The sequence below is a fragment of the Camelus dromedarius genome, chromosome 10 (genome assembly GCF_036321535.1).
Source record: "Camelus dromedarius isolate mCamDro1 chromosome 10, mCamDro1.pat, whole genome shotgun sequence".
NCBI classification, from domain to species: domain Eukaryota; kingdom Metazoa; phylum Chordata; class Mammalia; order Artiodactyla; family Camelidae; genus Camelus; species Camelus dromedarius.
The window spans coordinates 3017044-3035023 of NC_087445.1; the positions used below are offsets into that span (position 1 = coordinate 3017044).

General features: G+C 36.8%; 1 protein-coding gene across 6 annotated transcripts in view; it reads left to right on the forward strand.

Moving 5' to 3' along the window:
* FANCC (FA complementation group C) overlaps positions 1–17980 on the forward strand; it is a 182042-nt gene that overhangs the window by 112330 nt on the left and 51732 nt on the right. For all 6 annotated transcript variants that reach the window (XM_064490110.1, XM_031447204.2, XM_031447206.2 and 3 more), the window contains 2 exons: positions 9949–10062; positions 10978–11042. In XM_064490110.1, the coding sequence (XP_064346180.1) occupies positions 9949–10062; positions 10978–11042 (179 nt within the window). The remainder of the gene's footprint in view (positions 1–9948; positions 10063–10977; positions 11043–17980) is intronic.

Below are 17980 nucleotides of genomic sequence, written 5' to 3' on the forward strand. Positions count from 1 at the left end.
CGCCCATGGATATGGAGGGCCAGCTGTTTGTGTGTAACCAGAGTTTCTTAGCCAGGACTGTTTTGCCCATGAGGGGATTTGGCAAAGTCTGGAGACAGTTTTGGTTATCACAGCTGGAAAGGAAGTTGCTCTTGGCGTCTATTAGATAGAGGCCAGAAATGCCCAGGACAGACCCACCCCCCACCCCACGCTCTCCTCCCCCCACAGCAAAGATTATCAGGCCTAAAAATGTCAATAATGCCAAAATTGAGAAAACCTGCTCATCTTAAGGGTCTTTCAGCAGCCCCATGAAGGATATTGATCAACACATAGTTTTTCAGGATTAACCTTTACTTAAAAGAGTGCAGAGTAATAAATCCATTTGTTTTAAATGGTGGGCTTTCAGGTTTTCTGAGAGGGGAGAAAACCTTTTATATACTCTACCCTTGTCCCTGATTTGAAATCATATTTGAAATTTACCCATCTCAGAGTGCGGTTTATGAAAGAGGCAAAATAATCAATGACTGACTACTTACTGAATTTTGCTTCCCAGCCATGTAATGGGGAAAAGTGTTTCTCAACGCATATTTTATATGGTTAGTTTTCCTTTGGTAGTAAATTTTCGCTGAATTAAACCTTGTCCACTTATGGTTAAGAAGATATATATATATAGACTATATATATATATATATATATATAGACTCTGTAAAATTGGAAGTCGTTTAACGGTGTAAATATTGGATCGAAATAAAAGGAACTCTTGTAATTGCAGATTTATTAGTTTGAACCTATAATGCCCTAATGCGACTAATAAGCAAGACCGTTAACTGTTGGAAACAGGTTGTTGGATTCCAAGTTAGGAACTGGGCGCTGTTTGTTTTCTGTGGCATTGTTTACATTAATTTATTCAGAGTGCCATTTTGTGTTTGAAGGAAATAATGTACAAATCCTAAGCTTAGCCTGTTTTTATTCCTTAAAAATTCTAACCATTCATAATTACTTTGTTAAAAGACACATTATCACCAATGTTTGTAATGAAAATAATGAGGGTTTTTTTTTTTAACTCAAAATGATTTTAAACTACTTTAGACATGTCTGATTTTTAGAAAAAGTGCATTAGAAATAAAGCCATACCTTTAATTTAGGACTCATTTGTTCTCGATTTGAATCGTAGATTATTCTAGTATCAGTTGTGTCAGTTACATGTTGAACTATCTTTTAATTCTGAATTTATAGAAATAACAAGTATATGGAAGCTGAAAAAAATTTTAACTCACAGAGTTTGAAATAACTTTTCAAGCAATTTTTGTCTTGTTTATTTTATAGGTTTGTCACCAGCAATGGGTATGTATTCTGTTTCATAATATGAAAGCAGTCTTCCTTATAATTTCAGGTATTAAAGATTTCATGTTTTAGAAGAATTAGAAGTAAAACTACATCACAGTAATGATATTTCCTTCCTGAGAAATCTCAGAATTACGAGTGCTTCAGACTGACAGGAACAGAGTAACTACTGTGATGGTGTGAAATCTTTAATTTGATTTATTCCACTTTGTCTCCTGGAACCTTTATCCAGAAGGCATTTGAGGACTATGTAATTCTGCCCCTTGTGTATGTATCCCTGATCAACGTCTTGTTTGGTGTGACTGGTTTTGAGCTTCACAGACAGGGATTCACGCTGTATGTTTACTCCCATAATTTCCTTCTTTCTCTTAGCGTGTGTTGTGCTCGGCCCCTTGCTTTCCTGTGTAAGTTTTAGAAAAGCTTCTGAGGTTCCACCAAAAAAACATATTTAGTGTTGGTGGTGGTACTGCCTTGAGTCTCTGTGACAGAAAATTGACATCTTTATGACATTGAATTTTTGTTGCTACGTCCATAGTGTATTTTTCCATTTATGCAGGTCTTTAATATGTGGGTTTTTTTAAGTTTTGTAACGCTTATCTTCTTTGTCGCTTTGTCGTATAGTGCTATGCACAGAGCATTTCTGGTCCAATCCTAGCACTCTGTAGAGGGCAACTTGTCGTTTTTTTCAGTGAAGTAATGTATTTAGTTGATGCTTATACGTGGTCTGGTTTCTAGATTGTCTTTGTTGCCAGTGGGAAATCATAATTTAAAATTGTGTTATTAAGAAAGTTAGACAATTTTCTCTATGGTATCTAATTTAGGAAAATACGAATCACTTGCCAGTGATTTAATTAATTTGGGAATTTTAATATTGCTCAAGTAAACAGACAATTCAGGGTAATAATATAAATGTTTTACTAGATGTTTACATAAAATATCATGGGAACATAAAAAAGGAAGTGACTAATTCGGTGTTTGCGTGCAGGTATTTTATACAGTAAGAGAGCTTGCCAGGCCTTCAGAATGGCAGCGCTTCTGCTGGCCGAGGGCTGAATATACCAGGTGCTTCTGTGCGGGCTTGAGAAAAGGGAAGAACAACCGTGTTGTGCTGTACCTTGGGGATCAAATTTTGGGGCCAAAAATAATTGAATAAATTCGATTGAACTAGCAAAAGCTTTGTTTTCTTACTTAGGTTTGCAGGAAAAAATGTTTTTCAGTGTGTAAATATGCGTTATAATTTTTGTTTAAGAATAGCGGAGACTATTTTGTCATTTTCCAGGGCACCTTTCAGCAAAGATGGTCCTTGCTACCGCTTCCCTTGTCCCTCTGGGTGCTCTCATGCTGTGACGTGCTCATAGTTTGCCACAGGCTGAGGAGCACCAAAGCAGAGTATTATTCGAAGAAATTACATCCACACCAGTGTGCTGGATTCCAGTCAGTGTCACCAAATTAAGTAAACCTTTTTGAAGTAGAAGTACTTAGCAATGTCATGTTTTTTCTAGTATTCTGTGGACTGAAACTCAGGAAAGTAAGTTGTGAAAAGGAAACTGTCATTTTGTGCTGTAATGAGGCCACAAAGGAAGCCTGCAGTAATTTTACTGTTCAGTGACTATAAATGAGCAGTCCATTCTACTGAGTTTGATTCAGCTAGTGTTTATCGAACACCTAGTGTGTGAAATGCAGAGGGCTAGTTAACAGTTGCTGTAAGGAACATAAGGATCAGTAAGACAATTCCTTCCTTAGAGAGCCTGTGCGCTACTGAGTAGGCTGAGGAAATTCATAACTACAGTGCAAGGGAGAACTTGGGAGGCATTGTGAGAGAAATACAAACAGGACACCATGGAGATTTCAGAAGAATATGATCTAGCCTATTCCTGGAGCAGGAATCTTGGAGAAAGATGGATTTTCAAAGATAGGTGTAACTTTGGCAGCTGGCAATGGGTGAGGATTGTTAGGTTTCTCAGGAGAAAGAAATGGTATGGCGATGGGAAAGGGCTGGATGGATTTGGTGACCAGCAGAGAGTCTGATGTTACCGAATCACAGGGATCAAAGAGAAAGATTGGGAGAAATAAGTTTGAGCAGGTGGGCTGAGGCCCTGTGGAGGAAGGCTGCACTTAGGAGTCCAGGGAAGGCTTGGAGCAGTAGGGGTGACCGGAGCATTTGCCATGTCTTTGCCCAACCACTGTGGCCCCCTTTCCACTGCCCTTCTCTCATCCCTCTAGTCGTTTTTCTCTGTCCATCCCAGCCAACATTACACACCTTCTCCTCTCTCTCCTTCCTTTGCCTCTTTCCCCTCCCTCTTCCTCTCCTTCCTTGGCTGTCAGAATCATCTCAGAAGGCATCATCTCTAACATGAAGATAACTAATATCTGTTGAGAACTGTCTGCTTCCTGAAGCCTATTTCAAATGTATTTGCTTACTCTGTCCACAGTTTTATATAGTAGTAGTAGTATTTTCATTTTCCAAGAAAAAAAAAAAGAAGTCATCATCCTTGGGAGCACTGTGAAGCCCCGCAGTTGGAATTAATCGTTACCTCCTCTGTCCCCACAGTGATGGTCTAACCACCCCCCACTATAGCACTTACACTATAGCATTCTGTCTTATATTATGGATGTTTCTTTCCATCCCTGTCTCCCTTCGTCAGACTGTAGGGGCTCCTCATCCCCATAGCCCCAGTAGAGTGGCTTGAATATGGATCATACTCAATATATGTTTATATATGAATAAGGGGTCCTTTTCTTTATTTATATTATGTAGAAAGAGATAGAGACCAAGGTGGTGGAAATTCTAAAAGACTTTAATGATCGGATGAAGAAATTGTTTGGAGAAGTACAAAATATGTACTCTGTCTCAGTTCAAGAATATTGACCACAATTTGGCTCTCCTAACCCTTTGCCTGAGCAAAAACCACAGGCCTTCTTCCATACCCACACCAGGCGCCAAACCACAGCCTCACTGCTCCAACTTTCCTAACCCGCCTGTGAATGTGCTGCCTGTTACGAGATGGAGCAGATACAGTGAAGCTAGGATGAAAAAGAACACCTGAAAACAAGGGAAATGGATTTTCCCCTGATTTATTTAAAACTTTTCTCCTTGAAAGTTCACTTTCATGGTATAAGCATTTTTAAATGGCTTTTCAAACATTAGCAGAGTTCTTCAAACTTCTACGTGAATCAACATTGGGCTTAAAATGTTCTATGCACAGCTGTGTTGGTTCCTGCACTTTCTACCCTGGAAGTATTTTAGATCACAAGTCAGGGTGATGCATTTGCACATTTTCTTCATCCCCTTCAAATCAGTCTGTTCATTTTCATGCACATCTTTTTGTAGATAATGATTTGTATTGAGAAGCCAAGTTCCCCATCAGTAAAATGATGAGGTTGGAGTAGATCTCTAAGACTGCTTTGTCAGCATTTTGAAACAATCAATTATTCTATTTTATTAATAGGAATTAATTTTTGTCCAAGGGCCAGTGCCTACAAAATCTTTTATTAACAGTTTTGTCTTTAGACTGTTCGCCACTAGGTGGCAGTAAGAAAAATTGTCCTTAGCAATGAGAAGTGCTTATCAATTTTTAGGTTTACTTTATGAGAGACTTGAAGGTCTAAAGTTTGAGGTGTCTGTTTCGAGGTTATACAACCAAAGCCAGGCCTTAGTATGTTGTTTGTAGGACTTAACACTTATTTTCATCCAGGGATGGAACTCTTGCGCCCCTCCATAGCAACTTGTATTAGGGAACTATGGGGAAAAAAACAGACATAAGTTAAGGCATGTAATTTCATTTTACAAAATATTTTTTATGATTAAAAAGTAAGATGTGGTAATGTGGTAATTGTGGAAACTTTGGAAATACAGGTAATATAAAGAAGAAATTTTCCTAGAAATAATATATGTTAACTGTTTGTCATGTTTCTTCCCAGTATTTTTTTGCTTATAAAGTTAATATTTCATTGAACATTCAATTTTTACACATGAACCTTCTAGTTAATGTTACATTGTCTTTTCCTCTGTCATTAAGTATCTTTTTAAATATGATTCATGCTGTTGGATAAGCCATGATGAGTGCAGCCAGTTCAGTGCTGCTGGGTACTTTGGTTGCTTCTAGTTTTTCACTGTTATAAGAAATCCTGCTATGAACCTAAATCTTTCCTTAGGATATATTCTTGGAAATTAAATTACTGGGTAAAAGGATATGAACTTTAATGCTTTGGTTATATACCATCAAGTGACTTCCCAGAAAGGCTTTACAAATCTGTGCTCCCAGCAGCAATGGGCGCCCCTCTGACCACATCCTTGCCAGTGCTGAGTATTAAGGTATAGGGCGGGTTTTCTTTTTCCTTTCTTTAAACAGAGTGGGAGGTGGGGTGGTGAACTAATCTTTATAGCATCTAAGTTTTAAAAAACCAGTTTTAAGCATATCATATAGAAATCTAGGCCAGGACAGGTCTGCCAGGTAAGTTATTTTCATGTTTTCAAGACCTTAAGTGTTAAGAGTCAGCTTGTGTAAGACAGGCGTCATAAATACTCTCTAGGGACCTGTTTATGGTTATTTTAACAGTTACTCGAGTTTGTTTTTTTTTTTTTAACAGTCCTCAATCACACACTCTGAATCTATTGAATATCCTAGATTTTTTTTTTTTTTTTTACACTTCCATTGACTCAAACTACCAGGGAGACTCATGCAGTTTTGGGAAGCTAGCCTCCATGCACTGGTCCAAGACCCAGGATGTGAGTGCTTCTGGGTGGCACTGGATTGCAGGGGAAAGCCTTTACATGGTTTTTCTTAAGGCCTGCAGTTTTAACTGACCCTTAACTGACTGCCTTAAAGCTGATTCTCTTCTATCGTCCATACACTGCGATATTTTCCATCCCAACTGGGTCTGCAGTACTTCAGGCTGTAATTTTTGAAGAGTCAATTATGTGAATTATGATAGCAGTTTTATAGGTGGCTTCATTGAAACTTTGCTTAATTGAATTTTATCAGTAACTGAATTTATGGGATTTTAAGTCAGATGCCATGCTTACAGAACTTAGCCCAGTGCTTCACACATGCTAAGCACTCAGAAAACTCTAGCAGTCATGCTTGTTAGAATTCCCTCAGGAAGCGAACACTTAACCAGGTAAATGGGCTAGAAGAGCCTTCTTGGCAGAGGGGCTAGAACACACTAAAGGGGTCAGAGAGCCTTGGGAGCCCCAGACAGGCTAGTGAGAGGAAGTCAGCCCTAGGCACGGCTGCAAAGCCGGTGGGGCCAAGCTTCATTGCTTTGGGGGGAAGTTTGGGCTTCACCGTGTTAAGAGTTATTGGGAGCCATAGAAGGTCTTAAGCTGAATACCAGTCAGATTTGCATTGCTAAACTATTCCAGCTGCTTCAGTGGAGAGCACATAACAGGGAGATTCCTTAGAAGGGTTGGCCATAGAGCAGGTAACCAGCCTTCGGAATATTACTTACTTGGTGCATCTCAGTTTCCTGACCTATGACACAGATTCAGTAATAAAACTTACCCCACAGGCCGTGGGGATTAAATGAGTTGCTACTTGTAAATCATTAGAACAGCTCCAGGCATGTGCATGTCCGAGCTCTAAGTGTTTGTCAGGTGGAATACCAGAAGTCTGGTGACAAAGTCAAGCACTTGCAGTGCTGCCCTCCCTCCATCTAGCATCAGACTGACCTCTGTGAAAAACCCAGACTGCTCCTGGCTGAGCCGTTGGTCGCCTAGTTTCCAAATAAGGAACCTGGGCCTCTTCCCTCCCCTGCCTGGTCTGGCATGGATGTGGCCGGGCCTTCCTTCACCAGATCACCTGCATTGCACCTACACAGGCAGTCGGGTCCCACTCTCCGCTTGCTGAGGGCACCGCGTGTGCTGCTTGCTGTGGTGAACTAAGCAGAATCCACCAGTAAACCCCACCCCTCAAAGGACGCACACTGGCTGTTACTTACCTCCCCTGGCTCTGCCGTGACTGCTTGATCCCCCAGATTGCACTTGGTGTTTGAAAATAACTGGGACATGAACTCTCCAGGGGCTCTTGTTAGCTCCAGTTTGCTTTCTGCATTTATAAAGGACGGCTTTGACCTGAAAGGGAAAAAGGGCAAATATATGCAGGTGGCTTCCACCCAGACTTTTCTTCTCTCTACAAGGAGCTTTTTCATTATCTTGTACCTTATTTAAAAAAAAGTTCTCTTTAACTCTGTAAACTTCCTGTTTTTCTCCCTCTCTAGTGGTTTCATTTTTGTAAATCATATCATGCCTGTTGCTGGATTTTTTTTTTTTTTTAAATCATGACTATCTTCTACTGAGTAGTAGTGTTTCCAAGTTACTTTGTTAACTTGCTATGAAATCTACTCTGAGAACAATAGATAGAATCTCACGTTGGGACAGCTGGTTTCAACCTATATTGCTTAGTATTGTTGCCTGGAGTTCTGTTTTGAGGGTATGAGGCAAGTCTGAGCTCACAGGGAGAAGGCAGCGTGATCTACACGGAGGGGTGTAGGCCAGACAGAGGTAGAGTTTACCCCCGAAGAAGGACCGCTGTGAACTGTAGCAAGGAAGAGGAGGGACGGCACAGAAGTCTTCCTCCGTGTTTCTAATGCTTCATTAAATTCCATGGTGGGCAAAACTTGTCATATTATTTTATATCTTTTGAATATGTGAAATAGTTTATGATAAAATTTAAATGAATGCCACGAAGCCATGATGGATTAGTGCTGTGCGCCCTCGTTATTCCTGGTGTGTTTGTTGCCCCAGTCTAGTGGGGCCAACCCTTGACCGAGATGATGCGGTCTCCTCCCTAGATCTGACTGCCCTAGGTATTTGTATACGAACTCACATACATTTATACAAATTCATTTTATCTTGTAGTGTGTACTCACAAAATACAGTGCAAGACTTTAAAAAAGAAAAAGGTAAAATGACTCTCGCCTTTAGTATACTAAAAACCAATGGGTTTTACACTTTAGAAGGATCAATTTTATGGTATATGATTATATCTCAATAAATCTGTTATTAAAATGTAAAGTATTTCCAAATAACACTTTCAAAAAGTAAAGGTTTTTTTTCCTGATTAAAAAGTAGTGCATACACATATAGAAAACTGGAAAATGTACTGAAGTAGAAAGAAACAAAAGTATATGTACCAATAATAGCACCATCCCAGAGACTGTTAACATTCGGTGATATTTTCTTTCATTATTTTTTCATTCCCGTGTTTGAATTACTTTTATATTGATGAGATCATTTCTTTGTATACAATTTTGCATCTTCATTTAATGTTATAATATAACCATTTAAAATGCCATCAAATTCTTTACAAGCATTTTAATGGCTTATAATGAACCACTGTTTGGAGGGTATTATAAATTAATCACTCTCTGATATTACACATTTTTCACTATGAGAAATAATAACACTGTAGTGAACATCTTGGACCATAATCCCCAACTTCATATTTGAGTTATTTCCTTAAATGTATGCCAGATCTGTTCAAAGTTCTGAATGCTTTTTAAAACCTTCACTGTACATTCTCAAGTTGTTTTCTGTATGGTGTCTTCAGGTTACAAACCTCCAGACAGACATAGCGCTGGTGGTCAAGCTTGGTAGGGGTGGGTTACAGGCTGTGTTACACTCACTCACTCTCTGTGGGTGCCTTAGTGCAGTTCACAACAGCACCAATGTATGGACACCCATTTGTATTTTTCCAGTAGCTCACACAGAGTGCCTGTTTCAGAGAACCCAGATTACAGATTAAGTAATCATGTCTGTAAAAATCTTTAATTCATTGAGTGAAAAATGATATGTTGATGTTTAAATTTACCCTTTGTGATTATGAGGATGAGCATCTATCCATGTATGTCTTGGGCATCTGTATTTGGTTTTATGAATTATCTGTTCATACCCCTTTTTATTCTCTTAGTATTTGTCATATGATATTTTGCACACTAATTTGTTTCCAGGTGTCTGTATTATCTGTTGTAAATATTCTCCCTATTTTTGCTTATATTATTTTCTGAATAACACAAGTTTTTTTTTATTGTATTTGTTTTTGAACAAACGATGATTTGTTTGCTTCCTTGATTTTTAGTTTACAAAGTTCTTCCCCATCCAGACATGTGAAAAGTATTTGTATTTTCTTCTTTCTTATTATTTTATTTTTACAATGATCTCTTCAATTTACAGTAAATTCAAGTACATTTTGGTAAGAAACATAAGATAAGAATCTAATTTTTTAAACTAATTTTCCTAACACCATTTATTGCATAAGCTTTCCTTTCCTTTCCTTAGTGATTTGTGGTGTATTCCTTATTATGTATTAAATTATCATTTCTACTCTGATAAAAATATTTTATTGAGTTTAAAAACAGTAAAGATCACATTCTTAATATGGTTAATCATTTGTTATATATCTTTTTTACCTTTAATGTTTGTTTAAATTTACTTATTTTTATTAAGTTTATCACTGACTTATTTCTTCTATGTAACTGAATCAAAGTGAACTGGGTATTTGGACAAGTTAAGATTATTCGTTTCATAGAGACTACCCCATTTACATATTACTCAGATTCTAGGCATTGTACATAATGGGCACTAACATTCGTTCTTGAGACCTTTTTCTCTGTTATGTTTTTTAGGGGCTATTATCTTGTATACTTGCGGCATTCAGATCTGATATAAAAGAAGTTGATCTTTTTACTCAAGGTCTTGGGTATGCACCCGCAGATTACTATCCTGGTTTACTTAAAAATGTGAGTATTTTAAATTTATTAGTATTGAAATTTTCATTGCTTAATGTACCATCAGCCAAAAAGGTAAATGGAAATATTTCACTCCTCCAGGAGAGATGTTTAACTTTTCTGTGTTTATCTCTTCTTACCTTGGATGGACTTATGGCCATGTAAGGAAAAAATGTGAGATGGGAGATTATGAGAAAGAAGAAGGAAACCAGGAGATGTTATTCTAAATCAACCAACTTCTGCCTCCTAACATATCTCATTTATTCTCTCAGGGATTTTGGGGAGAAGAGATTTCCTTAACCAATATAAACACAGCCTTTTACTGTTGGACAAATTTTGTATTTAAAAATAACCTGAAAGGAATTTTATGTTAAAGCAAAATATTCAATAAGTAACAACCTTGTAAATAGTATTTATATTTACATCCTTGTGTTAAAGCTGTGTTTTCTTTTGCCTTAAATTTAGCCAAATTCAAGAAATTTTAATTTATGATCTTAACGTAGCTATTCTAAAAATGTCATGAGATTTTTAATATTTGGTAACTATTCTTGTCTTTTGGAAGCTTTATACATAAATAGCGTTTTTAAAATAAGGAACTAAGTTAAGAAAGAAAAAAGTAAACCAACTTTAACGTGGTTTTATTTTGAACAGATTTGGTTTTAATTTGGGGGAAATTAATGACTTGTCTATTACTTATTTGCTTAGATAGGAATAGAGAGTAACAGACATTAAACATAAAATCCAGATTATTAGTAAATGTGACTTGGCACTGCTCTCTTTTTACTTTGACAAAGTAAAACAAGGAGACGATTGGTGGGGGAGGAGAGTAGGGAATCTCAGCGGAAATATCACTCACACCAAGAAAAACAGAACTGATGTAATCCTGTTTGCAGTGTGAGCTAACCTGCAACTGATTTTGTTTTACAGATGGTTTTATCATTAGTGTCTGAACTCAGAGAGAATCATCTTAATGGATTTAACACTCAAAGTCGGTAGGTGTTAAACTAAACATCCCCCTTCTCAGGTTTCACAATGTATCGGTTTGGTTATGAGAGAAAAATTTTATAATTCTTAGGAAATGCATGTTCATAGTTATGGTTACGTTCTGTGTGGAGGGATTGTTTTCATGGGATACATGGCAAGTTGGTGAGTTTTATCAAACTTTAAAAAATTACTCTTGTCTGAACTCCGATAGGTCAGTAGCTCATGCAGTGTCTCTTGTGCACCCATTGAGTAAAAAGCCCCACATATTCAGTATGGAACACAAAAGAAAGAGGTGCACAGCTCATGTGAGGGTATATCACACAATATCAAAATATTTAGAAGGCAACAGATATTTGATGTGCACAAATGACCTGTTTTAAGAACCATAATATTCCAAAATCTAGACTAAACAAATCAAATAGATTCTGACTAATTAAAAGGCAGTTCATCACGTTACAGAATGTTTCTTAACTGCATGAAGGAATTCAAACTTGTTTCTGTTGGTGAGCATTTCATTTTTAACAAATCGTTAAGAGAAGCTGGAGACTGAGGGAATTTGTGATTTTTTTTTTTTTTTTTGATAAAGCGATTGCCAGTAAAAGCTCTGTCAGAAATGGTCTTTGCCCTCAGCCTTTAGGCGTACTTTGCATTTCATTCCTTAAAGTAAACTATGAAACTCTTAGATGACAACACTGGAGAGAATCTTCATGACATTCGATTTGGCAGGGATATTCTGAATGTGACACCAAGAGCACAAGCAGCATAGAAAAAGTAGATAAACTGGATTTCATTAAAATTAAGAAGTTTATGAATCATTGACTATTATTAAGAAAGCAAAATACAGTGCCTGCTATTTGAATGGACACATTTGGAAATGATATATCTGATAAGGGATTAACATCCAGAATATATGAAGAACTCCTAAAACTCAACAACAACAAAAAACTCAGTTCAAAAATGAGCAAGAGACTTGATTAGACATTACTCCGAAAGATATACAACTGGTGAGTAAGCACATAAAAAGATGCTTACAATTACTAATTATTATGGGAATGCAAATTAAAATCACGGTGAGGTGCTGCATCACCCTTAGCAGGATGGCTATCATTTTAAAAATGAACACGCAAAAGTGGAAAATGAACCATTTTACGTTGCTAATGAGAATGTAAAATGGTGCAGCCCCTTGGAAAACAGTTTGGCAGTTCCTCAAAAAGTTAAACATAGAATTACCGTAAGGCATAGCAATTCCACTCCTTGGTATATATTTAAAAAAACAAACAAGCAAACAAAAAAACTGAAAGCAAGGATTAGAAAAGATATCTGTAAACCAATGTTCATAGCAATATTATTCACAATAGCTAAAAGGTGGAAAGAACCCAGTGTCCATCAGCAGAATTGGATAAACAAAATGTGGTTTATAAAGACAAAAGAATACAATTTAGCCATAAAAAGGAATAAAATTTTTGTATATGCAAGAACATGGATGAACCTTGAAAACATGCTCAGTGAAATAGACCAGACAGAGAAGGACAAATACTGTATGATTTCACTTATATGAGGTACCTAGAATAGGCAAATTCATAGAGACAGAAAACAGAATAGAGGTTATCGGGGGCCTGAGGGAATGGAGTTATTATTTAATGGGTACATAGTTTATGTTAGGAGTAATTAAAAAAAGCTTTGGGTATAGACTATGGTGATGGTTACACTGTGGGTGAATGTATAGCCATGGAGTGGTTACCACTTATAAATGGTTTAAATGATAACTATTATGTATGTTTTACCACAGTGAAAAAAAAAGAAGAAGAAAAAAATGTGATACCACTGTACACCCCCCTTAAATGACTAAAATTGAAAACACTCACATTAGCATGTGTTGGAGAGGATATGGAACTACCTGATTTTTCAGACACTGTTTTTAAGAGTATGAGTGGTATGACCACTCTGGTAAACAGTTTGGTTTATTATAAAGTTAAACATACACTTACCATTCAACCCACCAGTTCCACTGTTGAATATTAACTCATGACAAATGAAAAAATAGATATTCATAATTATTTCTATATAAATATTCATAGCTGCTTGAGTGTTCAAAACCAGAAACAATCCAAAGAACCATCTACAAGTGAATGCATAAACAAATAAAAATTCATCTTTTATCACTATTAAAAAAAAATGAAAAGACAGGTCATAGACTGTGAGAAAATATTTTCAAATCATCTATCTGATAAGGGGCTTATATCTAGAATATACACAGGACCCAGTAATAAGAAGACAAATAACCTGGTTAAAAAATAGGCAAAAGATTGGAATACAGGTCATCAAAAATATATATATATACAATGGCTAAGAAGCACATAAATACTTGTATAGGAATGTTCATAGTGGCATTATTCATAATGGACAAAAAATGGAAGCAACCCAAATATCCATCAGCTCATGAAAGGAAGAACAAAATATGGTATGCTCATACAATAGAATAATACTGTTCCTCAGTAAAAAAGGAACAACTGATTTATGCTATAACATGTGTGAACCTCAAAAGCATTATGCTTAGTGAAAAAAGCCAGTCATGAAAGACTACATATTGTATGATTCTATTTTTATCGAATGTTCAGAGTAGACACATTACACTATAAAGACAGAAAGTAGATTAGTTGTTTCCTGAAGCTAGAGGTAAGAACAGATAATTTTGTGTCCAAATTAGCACAAAAGATCTTGAGGTGATAGAAATGTCCTGAAAGTGGATAATAATGGTAGTTGTCCAACTCAGTAATTTGTTCAAAATCTTTGAATAGTACATTTCAAATAGGTGCATTTTGTGGCGTATAAAGTATGCCTTAAAAAGTAATAAGAACCCCTAGAGTGCATGGAAAGCATTTACAATCATTTACACATCAGGGAAAGACTTTGATTTAGCCTTAAGGTGAATGTTGAATAATGGATATTTTAAATGATAGAATTAAAAATTATTGAAAGGGACTTAAAAAATCAATAGGATGCAATGTGTATGCCCTACACCAATAGGATGCCATAGGATGCCCTACACCAAACTCCCAACATTTGTGAAGTTGATGATTTTTTTTAAAATGCAGCTAAGAATAAACAAAAACAAACAAAAAGGCTATTAACAAATGGAAAAGACCAGCCAGACTTAGAAGATATTTGCAACTTATAAAACAGCAAATGATTTGCATGTAAACTATACAGACACCTCCTACAAATCAGTCATAAAGTGGCAAGCACTCCAGTATGGAAGTGGACAAGAAATATAAGCTAGTCACTACCAAAAGAGGAAGACTAAATAAATAATAAACATTAAAAAAAATTCTTCAGGAGTGATGTCAGCAAAATGGCAGAGTAGGAAATTCCCAGCCAAGGAACAAGTGTTCCCTCACAGAGATGGTGACTTAACAGTAGTGTGTGACCCAAAGAGCCCTTATGAGAATTTCAGAAACCAATTACAGAGTCACAATACCCCTGGCAAGTTCAAAGTCAAGCAGAGAGTGGAATGTGTCCAGTGTTCTGGCTTTTGGAGGGTTACCTGAGAGATTGCCATCTGTCTTGCTTGACTCTGACCACTGACAGGGAGTCTGCACATTTTCAGTGACTGGGACTTGTGGAGTGTTGAAGAGAGCTCAGCTGCTTTTTACAGCACCAGAGAACTGTCAGTGCCACAAACAGGTTGACTCAGGTCAACGTGATTATTATACAGTACCCAACTCACAACTTCTCTTTTAGGGTGGGAGGGTGGGAAGAGAAGAGTGGAATGTGCTTGCAATGTTCTAACTTTTAAATGGGCTACCCTAGAGATTGGTTTCAGTCTTCCCTGACTTGAAAACAATAACAGAACCAGCATACTTTGGATGTGTGGGAGGCTACACAGAACAAGAGAGCTTAGTGGTTTGTTGCAGCGTCGGAGAACCTGCAGTACCACAGTTAAACACTAGAGGGAGGAGATCATACGCTCCTGAAAAAGAAACTGGCAAAGTTGTCTAATTGGGAAATTTTGTGCACAAGCCCAGAGAAGAGGCATCCCCAGAAAATGTTTGAAGGATCCCCAGACTCCCTAGCCAGGTTGATTAGTGAAAGTCTTCCTCTGTACAGAGCCAGTCCATGAAGACTGGGAGAGGTGACTTTCTTCAAATCCACAAAACACAACAAAAAATAAGGCGGCACACAAGGAAACAGAAAAACATGGCCCAATCAAAGGAACAAAAATAATCTCCATAAACCACCCTAGAGAAACAGAGGTCTATGAATTCCTTGGCAAAGAATTCAGAATAATCATTCTAAAGGAGCTCAGTGCACTGCAATAGAATACCGATAAACAACTAAACAAAATCAGAAAAATGATGCAAGAACAAAATAGGAATATCAACAAAGAGAAATCATTGAAATACAACCAAACATATTCTGGAGCTGAAGAATACAATAATTGACTTGAAAAAAACAAAGGAAGGGTTCAGCAGTAGATTTTATCAAGCACTTAACTTGAAGATGTGTTCTTTGAAATTACTAAATTAGGGGAATAAAAAGAAAAATGAATAAAGAAAAGAAAATTAAGCCTAAGAACTTATGGTGCATCGTCAAGTAGAACAATTATATGCATTGTGGGAGTCCCAGAAGTAGAAGAGAGAAAGAAAAGCGCAGACAGCTTACTCAATCTGAGGAAGGAATTGGGCATCCAAATTCAAGAAGCTTAAATAACTTTAAGATGAACCAAAAAGGCCCACACCAAATCTTCTTGTAATCAAACTGTCAAAAGTCAAAGACAGGGAGTTGCTGGCAAAGAAGTGAAAGACAGAGAATGTTGACAGCAGCAAGAAAAAAACAACTCATCACAAGGAAGCTCCCAAAAGATCATCAGCGGATTACTCAGCGGACACATTAAGGCCAGAAGGGAGTGGGATGACATATTCAAAGTGCTAAAAGTAAAAACCTGCCAAACAATATGATTATGTTCTGCCAGATGTCCTCCAAAAGTGAAGGAGAAATTAAGACCTTCCTGGATAAACAAAAGCTGAGGGAGTTCATCACCACTAGACTTGTCTTAGGAATTGTTAAAGGGAATTTTTCAAGTTGAAACAGAAGGACTGTAGGCAGCAACACAAGAGCATACAAAACTCTCTTTAACCAGCCTTAGGCTGCTTAGTATGTGTTCCTCTCTGCAGTATTTTTTCCCTTTATTTACGTCTTTTTGAAGTCTACTTATTCTTAATTATACTGATCTCTTTAGACTTTTTTCTCAGAATTATTTGTGCTTTTTATTTTCTCACCCTTGGACAGGAGAAGACAGTAGTTCAGAAAAGTATCTAAACTCTGCTGACCACAGTCAGGAGGTCCTGCTGGAAGACGTTAGCAGATCTTCTCTTTATAGCTCAGAAACTTCCATTTGTATCAGATTGAGCCATTTTGTGGGTAGGTTCATTTCTAAATTCATGACTATTTCTTCATTAAGGATTTTTTTTTTTTAATAATGTGGACAAATTGCCTGTGCAAAGCAAAGTCCACTGAAGGATGTCATGCTGGTACCCCAGCTGGCAGTAGCAGCAAGGATAAATGGTGGTTAATTTAGTTAGTAGTTTAGGGCATTCTTAGTCAAGGCAAACCTATGATTTAAATAGTAAAATCCTTAACTGAATTTACTGAGAATATGAGATGCCTGTGCTTAATAGAATGTCCTCTGGACACTGACACGTCTGATACATTCCTAATTTGCTCTGCTGAATGATATTTTCTACGGAGTTTTGTTTTTTGTTTTTTGTTTTTTCCTTTTCAGAAAGTTAGAATTCAACCAGAGAAATTTCTTGTGGATATTTTTCTGAATGTGTTGAGTTTTTAGGGAAATTCAATCTGTTGGATTAGGTTCATTTATACTTACCAGAAGATTGAATTTAAAAAGGAATTTGATACCAGCATACTTTTTGAGTCTCTTTATGAGCTTTGAAAATTCTGCTTTTAAGACCTAATAGCAGGAAGTTCTGTTCTTCATCCATTAAAGAACCTGGGTCCCTAAAAGCTTGTGTGAGACTCAGAACTCTTAAGTCCACAATTTTCTAGTGAATTATAAATTCAAACAAGTGTGTTCTCTTGAGTAGAAACTGATTTCACAGAATCAGGTAGTGGAATGGCATTATGATAACATTTGAAAGAGCTGCCAAACATGCTGGAGCCATTATAGATGTTGCTGTCATAAGTTATTATAATACTCAAAATGTGTATCATAGTAATATGCAAGTTTTTCCTACAGTATATCTGAAGTTATCTATCCATTTGTAAGATTTAACGGTAAAAAGAAGTTGAATACAGCATAATAGGCGAGATACTTTCAGGTACACTTGAATCCAGATATTCCTATTATTTATGAAATTTGGATTTTATCATCATTTTCCTTCTCTAGTAGGACTTAAAATGTTCAGACAACCCAAAGCCTCTCAGACTTGCTCTACTGCTTTTCTCTGTGGTTTGTTTTTTTTATAGAGGGTTTCTACATTTTTCTTCCTTTTTGCCACTTGAATGTTTCAAGTTCATTTCAAAAGGTTCAAAAGCCTCATAGAAGATATAGAAATTAATCTAATAACCTCAATGTATAAATTGTCAGAGGAACAAAAGGAAATAAAATAGGAAAATCTGTTTGGTTCCCTTTTGCATTATTTTTAGAGGCCTGATAAATGGTCTTGTCACGGTACTTTAAATAGAGTTTCACTTGCCACCAAGTAAAATCAACAGTTTAGTGACAGAATGTTTAAAATCTCTTGCTCTTTGCTACAAACTGTCTAGAAGGAGCGACATTCTGGACTTTGTGAGCATCATCAGTTTATCTTGTAGTTCCATGGTTTGCTGCAGATGGTTTGGAAACTACAGTACAACCACATGGAAGGATGTCTCCAGCAGTATGTGGTTGCCATTGAGCCTCCTGCAGCTGAGTTCTTGTGCAAAAATC